This window comes from Marmota marmota, unplaced genomic scaffold (assembly GCF_001458135.2).
Source record: "Marmota marmota marmota unplaced genomic scaffold, marMar, whole genome shotgun sequence".
Taxonomy (NCBI): domain Eukaryota; kingdom Metazoa; phylum Chordata; class Mammalia; order Rodentia; family Sciuridae; genus Marmota; species Marmota marmota.
In genome coordinates, this window is record NW_026000051.1 from 6,384,833 (window position 1) to 6,406,229 (window position 21,397).

The 21,397-nt window shown below is 34.7% G+C and overlaps 1 protein-coding gene across 7 annotated transcripts in view; it reads left to right on the forward strand.

The window, feature by feature from the left end:
* Positions 1 to 21,397, forward strand: part of Scai (suppressor of cancer cell invasion) — a 155,581-nt gene that overhangs the window by 94,911 nt on the left and 39,273 nt on the right. For all 7 annotated transcript variants that reach the window (XR_007351182.1, XM_048813053.1, XM_015497726.2 and 4 more), the window contains 6 exons: positions 3,999 to 4,094; positions 4,861 to 4,947; positions 6,091 to 6,189; positions 14,825 to 14,921; positions 16,555 to 16,653; positions 16,802 to 16,954. Coding sequence is in view for 6 of the 7 variants with exons in the window: in XM_048813053.1 (XP_048669010.1) it covers positions 3,999 to 4,094; positions 4,861 to 4,947; positions 6,091 to 6,189; positions 14,825 to 14,921; positions 16,555 to 16,653; positions 16,802 to 16,954 (631 nt within the window). In the remaining variant the exon portion in view is untranslated. The remainder of the gene's footprint in view (positions 1 to 3,998; positions 4,095 to 4,860; positions 4,948 to 6,090; positions 6,190 to 14,824; positions 14,922 to 16,554; positions 16,654 to 16,801; positions 16,955 to 21,397) is intronic.

A 21,397-nucleotide genomic window follows, 5' to 3' on the forward strand; every position in this document is an offset into this window, starting at 1 on the left:
GTGGCACTCTATTATTGATTATCTCTTTTGTATTTTTCCATCTCATTGTTTTCCCTTTAGCTTTTTAGTAGATTTCCGTCTTCCAATGAAGTATTATTTCAGCAATAATTTTTAAAATTTTCAACTTCTTTTTTTCTGAGTTCTTCACTCATTGAGTTTTGCTCTTATTTTTATGAATGTATAAATTCTGAGAATAATAATTTGAATTGTTTTGCTTTTTATCCTGTTCTCTGAATTATGTTTTGTCATGTTACAAACTTTCCTTCAACATCTAACCAATTCTTATTGAAGAATGACACGATAGAAAGTCTGACCAAGGTCACTGTTTATGTAGGCCCTGTTTTCAATGGAGAGATGTGCCTTATGCTAACCGGCTGACCTTATTCTGGGCCCACTCCCACCCTAATCAGTCAATGCCAGAAGAGAAGTTTATCCAGTTTCTCTAATGAGAAACCTCTCCCCTCCTGCCCTCTGGTCCTCTCCCTCCCCTCTCTGTTCCTTTCCCTGTGCCTAGGAGGATAACTGCAGAGGTAATTGGCATTTCAGGTGGGGATTGGGGGGGAGGACACGACAGGTAATATTGGGAATTCAACCCAGGTATGTTCTCTCACTGAGCTACACCCCACCCTTTCTTTTTTTTTTATTTTGAGATAGGGTCTTGCTAAATTACCTAGGCAGCCCTGAATCCTCCTGCCTTCCCTCTAAATTGCAGGGATTACACTGTATATGGGCCCAGCAGCAAATGGTTCTTATGTATTCCTTCAGTTGGATCCTTGTTTGAAACATTTTAATTCCTTTTGATGTTTTGTAACTTCTTTTTAGCTCCTCTTCCCTCTTCGGTTTTTCTAAGGTGCCAGCTTTTCTGCTCTCTTCTGTGAATCACAGGGCTAGACGTTTTGAGGTTGTCCCTCCAGACCTACCTTTTATCCTTTTGCCTCATTGATTAACTTGAGAGATTGACCTTCATGGCTGAATCAACAGGCTGCTGTGCACCTGCAGGACATGGAGGGCCGGGGGAGCCAGCATGGATGCTTTCTGTGCTCACTGCTTAAATGCTGCCTAGCTGCAGCTGGCACCGGGTGTGGCAAAGTGGCCTGAGGGCACATCAGCATTCTGGTGGTTTCCCTTCTCCCTCTGTTAAACTCTTCTCAGTGACTCATTTGGGTGCTCTCTATTTCCTGCCAGGATTTTGAGTGACAGGAAGTAATAATATTGACATTTCTTGATATAACAATGGTATTTCTTCATCACATGTTGTTTTTCCAAAAATTTGTTGAAATCTCTCATCTGTTGATTGCCTACCTCTTTTTATTTTTTTATATATAGATTCTGGAGAGAAAACAGAGATCATGCTTTGCTTTTTTTTAATTTCATTTTTTAAAGGACAGTTTTGCTGAGGTATTATTCAAATACCATATAGTTCCGTGTATACAATTCAGTGGTATGTTTCACAAAAATATAATACCTTTCAATAATGTGAACCAAGAAATATAACACCTTTATGGAAAAAAATTTCAAATTTGAAAAATAACAATATTTTCAACATAAATGGAATGAATTACTGTTGATACTCAAAATTATGAAAAATGTCAGTTATTTAAATTGACCTCTAGATCTGTGCAGTTCCCATTAGAACTCATTAAGGTTTTTTGTAGAATTTGATAAGCTGATATTAAAATTTGCGTTCATATGGAAATATAAGGAACCAAGAATAGCCAAAGTACTCCTAAAAAAAAGAGAGAAACATGCTACACTTATTATAAAGCTAACTTATTATAAAGCTAACTAACAAAATGATGAGGAAAAAATAGAAAGACTAGTGGAATAAAACAAAGATCTGATATATAAGCATAGGGAAAATTATGGTATCACTTGCAGTTCTACCATGTTGGTCAAAAAGGACATATTTTGAAAAATCATTTAAACATAATTCATTAAACATGCCTGAAACCCAGTTTGGTCTTTATGAGTGTTAAATTTGAAAATCAAACCTTTAAGTCTTTTAGAAGACAATGCTATTGTGTGGATGGATTTATTTAAAAAGACAGAAAAGGGCTATATTCCCAACTACTTGGGAGGCTGAGGCAGGATGATTGCAAGTTTGAGGCCAGCCTTGGCAAATTTAAGAGAACCTGTATCAAAATTTTAAAAAAAATTTAAAAGGTCTGAGAAATTGGCTCAGTGGAAGATCATTGGCTTAGCACGCATGAGGACTGGGTTCAATCTCTAGTACTGGGAGGAGGGAGAGAAAAGAAAAAGAATTAACCACTAAAATAAAGATGGATATGTTTGTTAAGTACTCATTAACATTTTTCAATAAAAATGAGATGACAACTCAGAGTAGGATGGGAATAGGTATGGCCCCTTTATAGAGCAGGTGACTTTCAGCTGCACAACTCTCATGAAATGTAGTTGACTGGTTCATTCAAGTTAGTTCCATGTACCAATAGCTATGCCCATGGTTTCTGAGACATCTCTTTCTGTCTTCTAGACCTTATCACAGGTACTTGAGCTTATCAGGCTTCTACAAGTCTGCCAAATCCTTGGAGTGTTTTCCCTGATCTGTCCTGTCCCAATATGTGAATGTGGTGGGCCACCTGCAGTTAGAGTCTTTAACTGAAGGGCTTTTGCCCTGAGGATGAGGCTGAGTCTTAAGGGGCATTTATACCTCGAATCTCAATTGTGTCTTATAGTTGAACATTAGTAATTGTATGTTTCAGTCCTGAAAATTCTTGAGTGTGTGGATTTCCTTTTCCTTTTCAACTTCTCACGGCCAGTTCTTTGTTGAATTTGTTTTCCTTATATTTTGTTAAGTGCAACTAATAGCACCCGGGGCTAGTTGCATACATTTTCCTGACTTCTTTGTATAAATCCACAGTTTCTCAGTCTCATTACCTGCCTTTGAGGTAACTGCAGGCAAATGTAATTTTACCACTGTGTTATATATGTTCTTGTTTTTCAGTCTTTGGTAGCAGTTTCTTCAGTCCAATGCCAGTGTCACCTGTGTTAGGAGTTATGGCAGTAACCTAATCCTGCTACCAGTTTCTGTAGTAGCTTTCCCTAACTGAGGTTGCTATAACAACCTCCAAATTTTATGCTTTATTTCAATAGAGATTTATTTCTAGCTCCCATGTTAGCTACACGATGCCAGTGGTTCTGAGGCTCCATTAAGTGTCATTCTGTGTTTCAAACTGAAGAGCAATCGATCTTAGGTTAAGGGTAGAGTGAAAATGTTGAATCTTAAACTCCTCTTCATCTTTTCCTCAGATGTGAAGTAGATAACTTGCAATTGTATTTCACTGACCAAAGCAGGTTAATATGGCCAAGCTCAGTTCATGTTTAGCAAATGTTTGTCTCTCAAGGGCATGTACTGTAAGTCACCAAGCCCAAGGACAGGGATTTTTTTTTTTTTAAATATTTTTAGTTGTAAATGGACACAGTACCTTTATTTTGCTTATTTAGTTTTATGTGGTGCTGAGGATTGAACCCAGGGCCTCAGACATTCTAGGCATGTGCTCTGCCTCTGAGCTACAACCCCAGCCCCAAGGACAGGAATTCTATTTCTCTTATGAGAAGAGGATGGTGGAGTTGAGAACTGTAACCATTTATCTACACACTCACTTCTAAAACACTTCTAAGGCTGCATTTTCAAACTGCTGAAGTCTTAGCTGAAGATGAGCATTTGGGAGTTATCAGTGTGTACGTGAGCATAAATAAGATCACCAAGGGAGAGGGAAGGAGAAGAGTGCTGGATCCTCCTGGGAGAGGTTCCTGCGAAGGACACTGGGCATGAGCTGTGAGAGGTAATGGGGTGACTAGAAAAGAAAGTGACCTGGACTTTTGTCATAGAACTAGTTTTTGCTCCAAAAATTATAATTAAAAAAAAAAAAAAACTAAATGCAAGTACTTTAAATCTATCCAGTTTGTACCATCACAGGAGAGAATTTCCAAAAAGCTGAAGAGACTTAAAGTTAATATATGCTTTTTTGTTATTACAGAGATTTGCCACAATATGGTCAGAAGCAGTGGCAGTCCTATTTTGGAAGAACTTTTGATGTTTACACCAAACTCTGGAAGTTCCAGCAGCAGCATCGGTAAAGGAATTATATAGTTAAGGGAGAGGGTAGGCCTGTTTTATCGTTGTTGCAGTTTTGACCTTTAACTATCTAACTAGTGTTTTTTATCTTGGTATTTTTAAAACAGTTTATTTCACTTTGATGATTCAAAGCAAAGGGAGTTTTTCCCTGTTTATTTAAGATTTTAAAATGTAGTGGTTTTGGTTTTGTTGTTGTTGTTTTTGTACTGGGAATCTAACCCAGGGATACTTTATCACTGAGCTACGTCCCCAGCTTTATTCATATTATTCTTTTAAATTTGGAGACAGGGTCTCACTAAGTTCCTGAAGGTCTTGCTAAATTGCCAAGTCTAGTCTAAATCTTGTGATCCTCCTGCCTCAGCTTCCCCACTTCCTAAGATTATAGGCAAGTGCCACCATCCCAAGCTAAAATGCGGTGTTCTTATCTGATTGTTAACCACAATGTTGTATCTGGAATGTTAGATTAACTCTAACTTGGGTGGGATGGTCCATGGTTTCATCCTAAAGTCTAATGGCCAGAGCTATGTGGGGAGGGGATGTTGCTTCCAGTTTTCATGGGCATAGCTCAGAGCAGTTTCTTTTTATATCTCAATTTACTTGAAATAGATATTTACCAAATTCTTTTTTTAGTTGAATGATTATGTTGAAATCTCATGAGAAATTCATGAGCTTTGCTGATTGGTATTTTATCCCATTGAATTTACTGAATTGGTTATTTAAAATTTATAATCTGTTATTTCTATTTCTTATCTCATATAAAACAGACAAGTGTTGGATAATCGGTATGGCTTGAAGCGGTGGCAAATAGGGGAAATCGCTTCCAAGATCGGGCAGCTATACTACCATTATTAGTAAGTGACTTGCTAACGGTGAGAATCAAGTGTTGCCCTGCTGAGGAGACAGCATGCAGGAGTCTGCATAGTTACTCACTTGCTAGACACTGAGTTATGAATGGAATCTGGTTCAGAACAGATCAGTCAACACAGTATCATGAAATGGCCTTCCGTAATACAAATTGTAGTACTTGCTTCAAGGGCTCCTGTTGTAACATTTCATTTGGTCAGACTTTAAGGAGTGTGACCTTGACTTTTTTTTTTTTTTTTTAAGTTCTGTTTTGTTCTCAAGGTTTTGGAAGAACTTTTGATTAGTACTGAATGAATTTATTGTTCTTATGGCTTCTTCTAAGTCGTGATACTGTGAAGAAGCATAACATATATATGATGAATGAGTGATTATTTTTTTGAAGGATGCTTTTAAAAATGCATACTTATAGGATATATTTGAAAGGTTACATGAGGTAAATGAAAATACTTTGGATTATATTCACAGAGGAATAATATCTCTGCAGTTTCACCCTTGAGCCAAAGAAAGAAGATTCCTTTTAGGAATCTAAATCTCATTATCATGAAGTGATATCATTTTACAATAAAAATGACTTTGACCATTTATAAGTGAAAAGACAGCAAAGTCCATTTTCCTACATTTTGGTGTGTCACCCAAAATGCCTGCCCTCAAAATCACTCTCTTGGATAGAATATGCTCTTAAAAGTGCCTTGTAAAACTAGAAATACTAAAGCTCAGAACATAATTCAGTAACATCCAGTGAAGATTAATGTGAGTTTTCCTTTAATTAAGTTTGTGAGGAAGAAAATTAAAGTGGGTCAGTGTTCAAGCAACTATGAATTTGGGGAACGTCATGGAAGATCTGGTTCTAGGAGCAGATATAACCAGATAGAATGTTGTTTGGAGGGTCTTTTCACAGAGTGAGAAAGAAGTGTACTTTGATTGGCATCCAAAAATCTTGGGAGTGGGTTGGGGAGTATTATTATTATTATTATTATTATACATTTTAAGGATGGTGTGATTATGCCTTGCTGATTCAAATTTTGGACCATCATTCCCATCCCCTGTAGATAAATAAGTAATATGGAATAAGTCTTTATCATGGTGTGGAGCTTCAGTTTCAGTCATGTATAATATTCTTTTTCTCACAGCTTACGCACATCTGAGACCAGCTATCTGAATGAGGCTTTCTCCTTCTATTCTGCTATTAGACAAAGATCTTATTATTCTCAAGTCAATAAAGAGGACAGGTATGTATCTACTCTGCTTTCAGAAAGATGAGGATAAGACAATCAAAGTCTATAGTCTGTGTAGAAATTGTACAGAAAAGCACACATTTGTTTATAACTTTTATTCATTTAGTAGGCTTTATTGACTGTCTGCTATGGAGCAGGCCTTCTAAAGCATGCAGGGGTATATATCACCTAAAAGCAATAATATAGATATTATAATGTATGTCACAATTCCAGAGCCGGGTCATAGCACAAAGGAGGGTTGGGGTTATTCCTTTATAGGAGATAAAAGTCACAGTGATTTCTTAGAAAAGAGTTGACTCCAAAGTAAGCCTTAGCTAATAGTCTTTGTTCTTTTTAGCCTGTGTAGTCTTAATTCTGATGTTTTCACAAGGCTGTTGACAACGGTTATCTAAGACCAGAGAAAAGAGTTCTGATGCCATTTGAATTTTCTTTTGTAAACCCAATACTGTTTTTACAGTTGTATAGCTTCACTATTTAAAAAAGAAAATCATATGGAATTCACCGTTTTGTAGAAATCTATTGAGCAGAATTTTGTATCTGGCACTGTGGCAAGTACTTGGGTGAAAGAGAAAAAAGAAGGTGTGCTAGTTCCCTTTCAAAAGTTTTATCTTCTATTGGGGTTGTAGCCATATTTGGGACATAGGTGGATCACAGTGTTTAGGCAAGAATGGAATTGTGGATGAAATCAAGGATCTGGAAGGTCTTTGTTGCTAATATTCCAAGAGTTGTTGGAGGAGAAAGTTCAGGTTCAGAATGTTTGTGTGTTCTCTCTACTTCCAGCAAAAGGACTCATGGTGGTTATGTAGTGAAAAGATTATATCTTCTTAGCAATAGAAGAAAACACAGTTTTGATATATTTTTCTAGAGCAGCTTTGTGGTTGACTATTGTTAAACAAACTTTGTGGTTTGACTATTGTTAAACAGCTTTGTGTTTGACTGTTGTTAAACTTTTGTGGTTGACTATTGTTTAAACTTAAACACTGCTGAACAGCAGTGTTTTTTGGAAAGCCCAGTCTGATAAATCCCCTCTATTTCCTTGCATATCTTGTTTGGACTGGTCTAGGGGAGTTTGGTTGATACAGTATGATTTGTAGATGCTGAATTCTATATTTTCTCCTGATGTCTTTTCTTCTTTCTTTTCTTTTTCTTTTTTTTTTTTTTTTAAGGGACAATGGCCAACCTTGCTGCACAGAAAATACATTGTTATGAAGCCCTTTGCATTTTCTTTTCCTTCTTCCTCCCTAAACCAGCACAAATATAATATGTACTACTTAGAGAAGTGTTTTGATCATTTCATCTCCAAAAGACAGTATTTCATTATGAATTTTAGCAAGATATCTACAAAATCCTTTATTTACCACCCCTACTTTTAACATACCTTGTGCACTTCTAAACACTAGAAAGACTAGATGTTTCAAATAAGTACTTCAGTTTGCCTCTTGGTGTCTTTTTGCCATCCCTTTATTTCATCCCGTATTGAAGTTCCATCAGTTACGTTTCTTTCAGGTTTTCTTATGCTGTGATTTACATATTTTTTATAAATATTTTTTACATATTTACATACTACAGTTCTACAGGTATATTTTTTCCAATGTTTTTGTTTTTGTTTTTGTATTTTTTTTTGTATTCATGATCTATTGTCTTTATTTCTATTGTACTTTAGACCTCATGCAGGTGAGGCAAGTGCTGTACCACTGAACTACATCCCCAGTCCCATTTGTCTTAATTCTTGTCTTAAATTAAATTCTTAATTTAAATTGTACCTCTAAAATATGCAAAAGGGCTGTGTAACATTTTATTAGAATTAAAAATACAGGGGCTGGGATTGTGGCTCAGCGGTAGAGCACTCGCCTACCTCATGTGAGGTCCTGGGTTTGATCCTCGGCACCACATAAAAATAAATAAATAAGGGGCTGGGGATATGGCTCAAGCGGTAGTGCGCTTGCCTGGCATGCGCGCAGCGCTGGGTTCGATCCTCAGCACCACATACAAATAAAGATGTTGGGTCCACCGAAAACTAAAAAAATAAAATATTTAAAAAATTCTCTCTCTCTCTCTCTCTCTCTCTCTCTCTCTCTCTCTCTCTCAAAATAAATAAATAAATAAAAAATAATGTCCAGTTACAACTAAAAAATAAGTATTTAAAAAAATACATATAAGCAGAGAGTTATTTTAAGCAATAGCAATAGACCTTGTGTAATTTACTTTTCTGAATTTTCTTATGTGCCAAAATGGAAATTGGCCTTGAGCCCTGTGGCTTAACACCCAACAGGTTGATTTATTGCAGTCATTTTCTACTTAATAGCAAATATCACATCTGAATTATTTTCTTTTGCTGCCTCTAGAGCAATACATTATCTAGCAGAGCTAGGAGTATTTGGAACCAGAATGACCACATTTCTTGCTTTAGACCAACAAATTAGAATCAAAGGACAATCTTGCATGTAAAACCTTGACCTTGTTCTGTGTGCTTAGGAAGGGCTTTGTTCACTTGCAAGGTTGTTTCTTAGTTTACAGGGGCAAGGGTACCAGTTAAGGTAGCGATCAGCAACAGCTGCTAACTAAAAGTGAGATCAGCAGCCACTAGATTAAACCAAATAAAAAGGCTTTCCATGAGTGCTGGTGTTGTGGCTCAGTGGTAGAGGGCTTGCCTAATATGCGTGAGGCACTGGGTTCGAGCCCTGGCACCACATTAAAAAAATAATAAGTAAAATAAAGGTGTTTTTTTTTTTTTTTTAAAAAAAAGGCTTTCCAGAATTTTACAATTCGTTTAAAAGGCAAAAATCTTCCCCCTGCAAAAGAAATAAGTTTTTCCTGCACTGCCTCAGCACCTAAGGATTATATGGAGGCCAATGTTCCAGCACTCACCGAGGTGAGGGTCTGTCACTAAGCTTAGGCAGCTCTCAGAACATCCCACTCTGTTGCCATCCTGCTTAGGAGAGGAGATATTATCACATAGTCACTCATTCTGGGAGCCGCAAGCCCTGACTTTTGTAAATGGCCAAATCTGCACCTGGGCAGAGTTAGATGTGGAGGTGGTGGTGTATCTGAGCCCACAGGAGATGTGGAGAAATGTTGCAAGGAGCCACCTGGAGGAACAGACACTCCAGATAAATGTGAAGTTAAAGAGTCCACATCTTACAAGTAGTAGGCCTGGCAGGCTGGACAAAACTGGAACTCTGGAATCCATAGTTAGTTAAGAACAACATGATTTTAACATTAGGGGTGACAGTATTGAAGTTTCTTTTCTTTTTTTTTAAATAAGAAACATGAATCTAAAGTAAAAGGCTTTGGCACTTCATAGGGTGGGACCCATGATGAGGAGGACTTGATGTGGCCCTTTCCAGTGAAGGTTTCATCTGCAGTCACCAGTAGGGCTGTGGGATGTGATTCTGGTTTTCAGATGCAGTGGGGGGTGGCCTCTCACACAAATGAGTGCATAGCATTGATGAATCTAATCTGTGCTTTGCTGCAGTTCTACACAGTGTTTTTGAGAATGGAGTCACCCACTCGCTTCTATATGATCATTTAATGTAGGGGTCAGCAAACTAGGTCTGCTTGTCTGATTTTTCTACCTCCTGACAACTTAGAAATGCTATCACACTTTACAAAATTGAAAAAAATAAAAATATAAATGTACAAGAAATGCCATATATGGCCTGCAAAGCTTTAAATAGTCACTATCTGGAGTGCATCATGATCAAGTAGGGCTCATCCCAGGGATGCAAGGTCCATGTGGAAATCAATAAACATAATTCATCTCATCAATAGATTTAAAGACAAGAATCATATGATCATTTCAATAGATGAGGAAAAACATTTGACAAAATACAGCACCCTTTTATTCTCAAAACCCTAGAAAAACTAAAGGATAATAGGAACATACTTCAACATTATAAAAGCTATATATGCTAAACCTAAGGCCAACATCATTTCTAAATGGAGAAAAATTGAAAGCATTCCCTCTAAAGAACTAGAAAAAGACAAAAAGATGCCCTCTTTCACCACTCTTATTCAACATCTTGAAACTCTAGCCAGAGCAATTAGAAGAAAGAAATTAAATGGATACAAATAGGAAAAGAAAAACTCGAAGTATCACTATTGGCTGACAACATGATTCTATATTTATAAGACTGAAAATGTTCCACCAGAAAACTTAATAGAACTAGTAAATGAATTCAGCAAAGTAGTAGGATATAAAAATCAATACCCATAAATCAAATGTGTTCCTATATATCAGTGAAAGAAAATCCACTGAAAGAAAAATTAGGAAAACTACCCCATTCACAGTACCCTCAAAAACCATAAAATATTTGGAAATCTAATAAAAGGTGAAATATCTCTATAATGAAAACTACAGAACACTAAAGAAAAAAATAGAAGAAAACCTTAGAAGAAAGAAAAATCTCCCAAGCTCTTGGATAGGAAAATTAACGTTGTCAAAATGGCCATACTACCAAAAGCGTTATGCAGATTTAATGCAATCCCTATTAAATTCCCCATAACATTCTTCATAGAAATAGAAAAAACAGTCATGAAATTCATTTGGAAAAATAAGAGACGCAGAATAGCCAAAGCAATCTATTGCTTTGTTAAGGAGGCTTAACAACACTAGACCATAAATTATACTGCTGAGCCGTAGTAACAAATGGCATGGTATTGCTACCAAAACAGACACATAGACCAATGCTACAGAATAGAAAATACAGAGACAAACCCACATAAATACAGTTATTTCATACTAGACAAAGGCACCAAAAACATACATTGGATAAAAGATGGCCTCTTCAACAAATGGTGCTAGGAAAACTGGAAATCCATATGTAGCCAAATAAAATTAAACCCCTGTCTTTCACCCTACACAAAACTCAACTCAAAGTGGATCAAGGGCTTAGACACTAGAACAGAGACCCTGTTCCTAACAGGAGAAAAAGTAGGCCCAAATCTTCACCATGTCAGCTCATGAACTGACTTCCTTCACAAGACCCCCAAAGTGCAAGAAGTAAAATCAAGAATCAATAAATGGAATGCAATCAAACTAAAATCCTTCTTCATGGCAAAGGAAACAGTCAATAATGTGAAGAGAGAGCCTACTGAATGGGAGAAAATCTTTACTGCATGTACCTCAGATGGAGCATTAATCTCCAGGATATATGAAGAACTCAAAAAACTTAACACCAAAAAAAAAAAAAAACCAATCTATAAATGGGCTAAGGAACTGAACAGATACTTCACAAAAGAAGAAATAGAATGGATCAACAAATATATGGAAAATGTTCAACATCTCTAGCAATTAGAGAAATGCAAATCAAAACTACACTGAGATTTCATTTCACTTCAGTCAGAATGGTTATTATAAAGAATAAAAGCAACAATATATGTTGGCAAGGATGTGGGGAAAAAGGTACACTCATACGTTGCTGGTGGGACTGCAGATTGGTGCAACCACTATGGAATGCAGTTTGGAGATTCCTCAGAAAAATTCAGAGTGGAACCACCATTTGACCCAGCTATCCCTCTCCTAGATTTAAACCTGAAGGACTTAAAATCAGCCTACTGCAGTGATGCAGCCACATCAATGTTTATAGCAGCTCCATTCACAATAGCTAAACTATGGAACCAACCTAGGTGCTCTTCTACAGATAATAGATAAAGAAAATGTGGTATTTATACACAATGGAATATTACTTAGCCTTAAAGAAGAATGAAATTATGGTATTTGCTGGTAAATGGATGGAGCTGGAGAATATTATGCTAAGTGAAATAAGCCAGTTCCAAAGAACCAAAGCCCAAATGTTTTCTCTGATATGCGGATGCTAATTCACAATAAATGGGGGCAGCTAAGAAAGAATAGACATACTTTGGATTAGACAGAGGGGAGTGAAAGGAGGGGAGGGGGTATGGGAGTAGGGAGGATAGTAGAATGAATCTTTGTATGATTACATGACCTGGTATAACTCATGTACAACCAGAAGAATGAGAAGTTATACTCCATTTATGTATGATGTGTCAAAATGCATTCTACTTTCATGTACAACTAATTAGAACAGATAAAAATAACAAATAGATAGATAGTTATTTTTTGGCCCTTTATAGAAAATTTGCTGGTTGTATTACCTGTGATATAGATTCATAGAACCTATATTTTTATCAAAAATTAAAGGGCTAGTCATTAATAGTTCAAGTAGGAATTGATGTCATCCTTCTCCTGATTTTCTTTTTGTTTTGAATTCCATTTCTGACAGGGTGGTAGGCTAGATAACCTAAAATACTTTCTGTCTGAAAACACATAGACATGCTGACTAACATAGACTAGTCATCCCTTCAAATGGACAGCTCAGTTTCAGGAAAGAGGGTCGTCCACTCTTTATTGTGACTAGTGTTGTGACAACTTTGTAAGAGATGGTGGGGTGTGGTGGCAAAAGAGCAAGGAAGAGGAAAGTTAGAGCTAGAAGAAAGGGATGGTGTGCAGTACGGATCCATGAGAAAAACAGTACCCCCTTACTTATTAAAACAAGACTTTGTAAAACAGTGATCATTGTGATAATGGCTGATTGGGGTTGTTAAAATGGGGATAAAATCCTATGTAACGTGATTTATTCTGAAAAAGGATAAAGAACTAAATCATTCTTATAAAATCCTTTTTATAGTTTAGAAGAAGCATGGAGTCAAGAAAAGTTTACTAATAAAAATTTTAAGAAAAGAATTTTTAAAAATATAAGGAGAATTTGGGAAAAATAGAAGGGAGAAAGGGACTTATATATTGTATAATAGCATGCAGGAAAGGAGAAAATTCCCAAAATGTATAGCACAAAATAATAAACACAAATTCAAATACAGTGGTAATCATGGTAAGTGAAAGTGATCAGAACTTTCTAGTTAATGACAGATTACCAGTGTATATTCAGTGTATATTTTTTAGAAAAACACAGTATTATACTGTTAATTATAGACTCTCTAGAAACATTAAGTGCAAAGAAAAGAGAAAATGAAAAATTTCCTAAGAAAAAGAAATTTTAGTGAATTATATATTTATTTAACATAAATATATAATATTATTAAGGGTAGAAGTTTATTGTATAAAAATAAAAGCAACAACCCAAGATAATATAAAAATTCTTAACTTGCATATGCCCAATACTAAAACAGTATAATAAACCAAAAATTGGGAAATTGATAAATGGTCTAATGTACATGAAAAGTTTGATATATCATATTTAATAATTTATATATTAAAACGAAAAGTTATAAGAAGGTTTGAGTGAAATTTGAGAACTTATTCTGTGTGCATAAAACTATACACAACAATAAGAAAATAAATTATTTCCAAGCTATATGAAAACTGTGTGAAATTGAAAAATCAGTCTGCTACAAAAAAATTCAATACATTTTCTAGGAAACATTTTCTAATGATGGTGTGAGTCCATTATAAGAAAAAAAAAAACAAAGCTTTAAAAAAAAAATCAATGCATTTGTCAGTTAGTATTCACATTTCTAAATACTCCTGAATGAAAGATTTTTTTTTTACTATGGAAAATGTCAAAAATATATGAAATTGTACACTTGTAAGGTTATTGTAGTTTTGGTGTGGGATATAGAAAGCAGGAAGTAGAAGTTGGAAATGTCACATTTGAATTGATAAGAGGTAAGTGTGAAGTGTCGGGTGTGAACAGGTACAATATTGGTAAGTTAGTGCATATTGCTACTCCTAGCAACACTGAAGGTACAATAACAAAGAAGAGGTATAAATAAGAAGTCAATAGAGGATATAAAATGGAATACTATAAATGCTTTATTAATTAAAAGGAACAAGAGGAACTCTAAAACAGAGAGGGCAAATGGGGAACAGCAATGTGCAAGGTAGTTGACAAACCCAGCTAAAACACTGACAACATTAAATGTAAATGGTTTGGGTACATCAGGTACAAGGCAGAGATTGTCCAAAGTGGATAGAAAAGAACCTCACTATATACTACTCATAAAAAAAATTCACTTAAATTAAAAGTCACAGATAATGGAAAGTAGAAGTGTGGGAAAAGGCCTGTCATATAAACAGTAAGTATGAGAAGCTGGTTGATTTATGTCATAAAAATGGGACCAAGAATGTTCTTCCTAGACTACTATAATCTCATATTTTTCCTGCCTGTAGTCTTCTGCTCTTCTTTATAGTCCTAAACATTTACTGCTTTCCCCAGGAATCCTTTTCTCACCCAAGACCCAGTACTGTGGGCTCTAGTAGTAGTCTGTTCCTCTTGCCATCCTGTTTACTCTTCTGTGCCTTAAGTGTCTGACTCCTCTGTATTTTAGGTACTTTTCTGTCTCTAAGGTCTGTAAAGGAGGGGCTTTGTTCCTCTCTCTGTATTTTAATCATGGTATTTTTAGCATTCTGCAGAGTGCCTTAATCACCTACGTTCTCAATAGATATTTGTTGAATGCATAAATACATGAATGATGACTTAATGAATCATGAAGAACTGTGTTTGAAAGGCCATGTTGTTCTATGTGGCAATATTTGTAACTGTCCAAAAAAATGACAGTTTTTTAAAATCATTATAAAGTTTAAAAATTTTAAAAATCATGTATTCTGTTTTCATTTAATGAGCTTTTTTTTTCTATTTATCTGCCATAGACCCGAGTTAGTAGTCAAGAAACTGCGATACTATGCAAGATTCATAGTAGTTTGTCTTCTTCTCAACAAAATGGATGTTGTGAAGGATCTGGTAAAGGTAACATCCTTTAAAATAAGAAAAATCCTAATCTCTATTTGTATACAAATAGTTTTATTAAAAGTGGATTTTACACTGGGTGTACTGGTGCATGCCTGTAATCCTAGCTCTTGGGAGGTTGGGGCACAAAGATCACAAGTTCAAGGCCTACCTCAGCAATTTAGTGACACCCTGTCTGAAAATAAAAAATAAAAAGTTCCGAGGGTATAGTTCAGTGCTGGAGTACTTGCCTCACTTGCATGAGGTCCCCGGTTCAATCTCAATATCGTAGGCTAACCTAATTTGTGCATATGTATGGTACTGGAGATCTTACCCAGGGCTAAATGTATGATAAACATGTGCTGTACTACAGAGCTACTCCCACCCCCTAAGCTAATTTTGATATATCTAGTGACAACATTCAAAATACAGTACCCTCTGACAAAAGTAATGATAAAAGTTTCCCACCTCTCTTCTTATTTTAAACATCTTTACACTGCTCTTAGATAATTATCTTATTTTCTTTTGTCCCTTCAGTATGTTTTACACTTTTACAGCCCATCAGTGGATTGTTGAGAAATGTAAACAAAGTTGAAATATTTTATTTAGGAGAAAATGATTGAAAGGTTAGGTTGAAAAAAATTTATAAAGTTTTATAGCAGTATTGTGAATGAATTTTTTAGTTTATCTGTATCACTCTGTCCTTCATTCACTCAGGTGCTTAAAAGCTAACTGTCTTGAGGGTCCACTTAGTTATTGCATAGTCCACAGTTATTGCATACCAAACTCAGCTTGCTCTACTACCAGTGGTTTCAACAGCATATTAATATTTGGTTTTCAAGTATGACCTACTAGTTTTCACAAAGCCACCAGAAATAGCTCTGTATAATCCTCCTCAGTCTTCCTCTACCTCCAGTTACTAATAATACTCCTTCCAAAATACAGTATGATATAAAACCAAATAATATCAGGAAGCATTTTAAAACACACACACATATACACATACATATATATATATAGGATGCACTTAGTACTCACAGTTTGCATACCAAACTCAGCTTGCTTTACTACCAGTGGTTTCATCAGCATATTAATAGTTGTTTTTCAAGCATGACCTACTAAAATGTGTGTGTGTGTGTGTGTGTATATATGTTATAATATAGCTATGTATTTTTATATGTTTTTTATATGTGTGTGTGTGTGTGTTTAGACACAATACCTTATTTTATTTATTTTTATGTGGTGCTGAGGATCAAACCCAGTGCCTTGCATGTGCTAGGCAAGTGCTCCACTGTTGAGCCACAATCCCAGCCCTGTATTTTTCAAATTAATTAATTAATTCTAATTTGTTATTAGAAATTATTTAACATTAAAATTCATTAATTTTTCCCTTTAGACTTTTCTATTAATAAATTTTTTGTTGATGTAGTGCTAAATAGGCATTGTAGCTCTATAAAGATCTTATTTGTGTGTATCATTTTGATGTTTTGAAGCAAAAACCATGCAATTTTTGTTGTTTTCAATTATAATTGGAACTGTGTATATCCTCTATGAGAACTATATCATGTTCTGTCAAGAATGTTACAATATAGCTATGTATTTTTATGATGTGTGTTTTTAGTAACCTCTTTTCTTTGTGGTATTTTAAAATCAGGAATTGTCAGATGAAATTGAGGATTATACTCACAGGTTTAATACTGAAGATCAAGTGGAATGGAACTTGGTGCTTCAAGAAGTGGCAGCTTTCATTGAGGTCAGTGTTTGGAAAGAAAGACTACTAATTATGGATAAGCAAATGGCCGTATGGTGTATGTTTTTTTATTGTGGATATATGTCAAGAAGAAGAAATAAATTATTATAGTGATCTTTTTCTCACCATCAGCTTCTTGCTTTTTCTTTAGGCGGATCCTGTAATGGTGTTAAATGACGATAATACCATTGTTATCACATCTAATCGCCTTGCTGAAATGGGAGCCCCATTGCTGGAGCAGGGCATGATTGTGGGACAGTTGTCTCTGGCTGATGCACTTATTATTGGTAATTGTAATAATCAGGTAAAGAATTGTGAAGAAATTATGCTTAAAATTCACTTTAAAATATATTTATCATATAGAATTCTTTGCTTGTAAATATCCTAATATCTTTCAGTGAGGAAATGATGATTTAAATTATGCTGTGTGCAAGACCTTGTCTCAAAATAAGATAACAAAAAGGACTGGGGATGAGGCTCAGTGATAAAATACCCACGGGTTCAATCCCCAGTACAAAAAAAAAAAAAAGATTATGTGCATATTACTGAAATTTAATTGTTTAGAATGAATTTTTAGTGACACAGGGAGATTCTTATGATAAGTGAAAATTCACTATGGAAGTATGTAAATAAAATTATATTATGTGTCAGAAGTCTATATACATATATGCACAGAAAAGGAATAGCAAGAAATTTACCAATGTCTAAAAGGTTTACCTCTTTACAGCAGAATTACAAGTGTCTTTCATTTTTTTCTTTGCAACTTTCTAAGCTATCTAAGAGTTCTATATATAATATTCATAATCAGGCAAAAGTAAGAGAGGAGTTGTTTTTTAGTACATTTGTGAAAAGTGAATCTTGGATTTTTTTTTTTCATGATAAAACAGTTCCATAACGATGATAAATTTTTAATGTACTAAAAATAAAAATGTAAGTTACTAAATACTGCTGGATGTTGAAAAAGTCATGAATTTTTCTATATGTGTTATAAACTCAAGTTTTAATTTTGGAAACTTCCCTAGGACCTATCATTTTTCATTCTGTATTTTGCTAGTAAGTACTCTTTCATTTTTTATTTATATAGCTATTATTTTTCCAATTTTTAAATTAAAACATTCTTAAAATTATGTGCACACATGAACTGGACAGATTTTGAAACATTTAGTCTGTTTAGTTATATTATCTGAAGGATCAGTATTTTTCTCACTTTTTTTAATTCAAATAAAATTTAATCAAAGAAAAAAATTAAAATTTAATTAGTTATACATGACAGTAGAATGCATTTTGACACATTGTACACAAGTGGAGCACAACTTCTTTCTCTGGCTATACATGGTGCAGTCACAGTGGTAGTATAATCATACATGTATGTAGGTAATAAAGTCCATCTCATTCCACTGTCCTTCCCATCCTTTCCCACCCTCCCCTCCCATCCCTTCACTCCCCTCTGCACAATCAAAAGTTCCTTTATGATTCCCTACCCCCTCCCATTATGGATCAGCAAAGAAATTTTTATTAATCAAGGAAATGTAAATTAAAACCTAATGACCTGGGGCTGGGGATGTGGCTCAAGCAGTAGCGCGCTCGCCTGGCATGCGTGCGGCCCAGGTTCGATCCTCAGCACCACATACAAACAAAGATGTTGTGTCCGCCGAAAACTAACAAATAAATATGAAAAAATTCTTAAAAAAAAAAAAAAAAACCTAATGACCTTGGCTCACTGGTATGTACCTGTAATCCCAGACACGTGGAGTCTGAGGCAGGAAGATCCCAAGTTCAAGACCAGCCTCAGCAATTTAGCAAGACCCTGGCTAAAAATAAAAAATAAGGATTGGGGATGTAGCTTAGTGGAAGTGCCCCTGGGTTTAATCCGTGATACAAAAACAAAACAAAATTTTACTTTATCTTTTACATTTAGATCTGTGGTCAATCTGGAATTTGTTTTTATTTTGGTGAGAAGTATATAGGTCAAAATTTCCATGTTGATTTCAGGAGATTTTTACAGAATTTGCTAAATAGGCCATGTCATTTTTATCACAAATATGTGTCAAATATGTTTAAATCTGATTCTGTTCTTTTGGTCTGTGTCTTCTATGTTAATATCATATTGACTTCATTATCGCTTTTTTTTTTTTGTACACTGGAGATTGAACCCTGGGGACATTACCACTGAGCCACATCCCCAGCTCCCCAACTCTTTATTTTTTATTTTGAGTCAAGGTCTTACTAAGGTGCTTAGGGCCTCCCTAAGTTGCAGAGACTGGTTTTGAACTTGCCATCTTTATTCTTATCTTCTGAGTTCCTGGGATTATAGGAGTACGCCACCATGCCTAACTTCATTATTGTACCATTCTATTGGGCCTTGATATCTTGTTGTAAATGAGATATTAATTTTTCCCTATTCTTTGTCTATTTTTTCTTTTTTTGATTTCTGCTCTTATTTTTATTGTTCCCTTCCTCCAACTTTGAGTTTCATTTGTGCTTTCTTTTTCTTCTAATGGATAGATCCTGGGACTGTAAATCTTAAAACTTTTTTCTCTTCTAGTATAAAAATAGAAAGGTATAAAATTCCCTTTAAACATTACGAATTTCATTCCACAGATTTTGATAATTTGTATTTTTTGTTTTCTTTCAGTTCAAAATGTTTCCTAATTTCCTGTGACTTTTATGACTCTTACAGTGGTACATAGCACACACCATCCTCTTTGCTCTTGTTGACATACCTTCAATTCATGTTATGAACCTCAATATGGCTAAAGTAAATTATCTTTTTTTTTTTTTTTCCATTACTGGGGATTGAACTCAGGGCCTCTGGACTGCTAGGCAAGTGCCCTACCACTGAGCTACTTCCCTAACTCTTTAATTTTACTCAGACAGAGCTTTGCTAACTTACGTTGGCTTTAACAGACTTAAAATCTTCTTGCCTCAGACTCTTGAGTAGCTGGGATTACAGTCATGCACCACTGTACCCAACCCAAAATTATCTTTTGAAGAAATTTGAAAATGAGATTAAAATAAGAGTTTACATATGAGCTCAGCTTGGTGGCACATGTCTATAGTCTCAACTAGTATGGAGGCCTAGGGAAGAGTATTGTCAATTTGAGGCTAGCCTGGGGTGACATAATAAGACTTTGTCTCCAAAAAAAAATCTTAAGATTTACCAACTTATTTGTAATATCCATTCTTCATTTTTTAGTGTAGAATTGAGTTGTCATCTGTTATTACTTCCTTCTGCATAAGGTTCCTTTAATATTTCTGGTAATGTAGTATTTTAATAATGAATTCACTTGGCTTGTTTTGTTTTTGTTTTGCATATTTTTTTTTCTATTTACTTCATTTTCAGTTTTGAAAGATTTTTGGGCTATATACAAGATTCTGGTCCACTTTTTTCTACAGTTTAAAGATTTTTTTTCATTGTCTTTTTATTTGTACAATTTATGATCAGCAGTCTGAAAAATTCTGTCTTGTAATATGTCCTTTTTCTTTTGGCTGCATTATTACTGGTTTCAGCAGTGTGATTATGATTTTAATTGTGTGTGTGCATGTGTATGTGTGTTTATTCTTCTTAGATTTGTTGATTATCTTGGATATATGTGTTTATTATTTCCTCAAACTTGAAATTTTTTCAGGTAGTATTTTCTCAAACATTATTTCCATCCCTGCTTTACTTTTATGTTTTTGAGTCTGTGGTTCAAACTGTTAGACTTTTATATTATCCCTTAAGCCCAATGAAGATAATAAATTTAATTGAATTTTCATTTTATTTTCTTTGGTACTGGGGCTCACACCCAAGGCCTTACACACAGTCTGGGTAAATACTCTACCACTAAGTAGTATCTATAGTCCTAAAGCTTTCTTTCTGTCCTTCCCTTGGGTTGATTCTATTGCTTTTAACTTTGGTTCACTGATATTTTATTTTTTCAGTATTCAATGTGCTGTTAATCAGATCCCCAAACATGTTTATTTCAGATGTTATATTTTCATATGTAGAGCTTCCGTTTTGTGTCACCGTTTCTGTTTCATTATGTATGTTTGCTTTAAATATTTGATTAGTTATAATACCTGTTTTAATAGCCTTATCTTCTAATTTTTCATCATTTCTATATCTGCATCTATAGATTGATTATTTAATTTATTTTTTTATTATTGATCAGTTTCCTGCTTCTTGGCAGTGTTTAATAACTTTTGATAAAAGTAGAGGTAGTAAATCAAACATTTTGTAGATTTTAAAGAAAACTTGTGATTAGGTATTTTGCACTCTAAAGTGTTTTGCAGGCCGAAGCCTAAACTATTTGCATTGATTTGGTTTAACCTTTTAATTCTCTGTATTTCATATAAGAAATTATTCATATTGTCTTGTACACTTGATGTTTATTTGTATTTCTTCTCATTTGACTTTCTTCAAAGTATTTTTTCATATGTACTTTGAATGAATTTTCTCAGTTTTTATTTGCCCTAATATGTCTTTATTGCCCTGTAATTTTTTAGCTCTATAACTTGAGCTTGATTCCATTGTCATTTTCTACATCTAATTACATTTTCTCTTGTTTTTTTTTTTTTGGGGGGATTGATTTTTATTTTTATTTTTTTTTTTAATTTTTTATTGTTGGCTGTTCAAAACATTACATAATTCTTGATATATCATATTTCACACTTTGATTCAAGTGGGTTATGAGCTCCCATTTTTACCCCAAATACAGATTGTAGAATCACATCAGTTACACATCCATTGATTTACATATTGCCA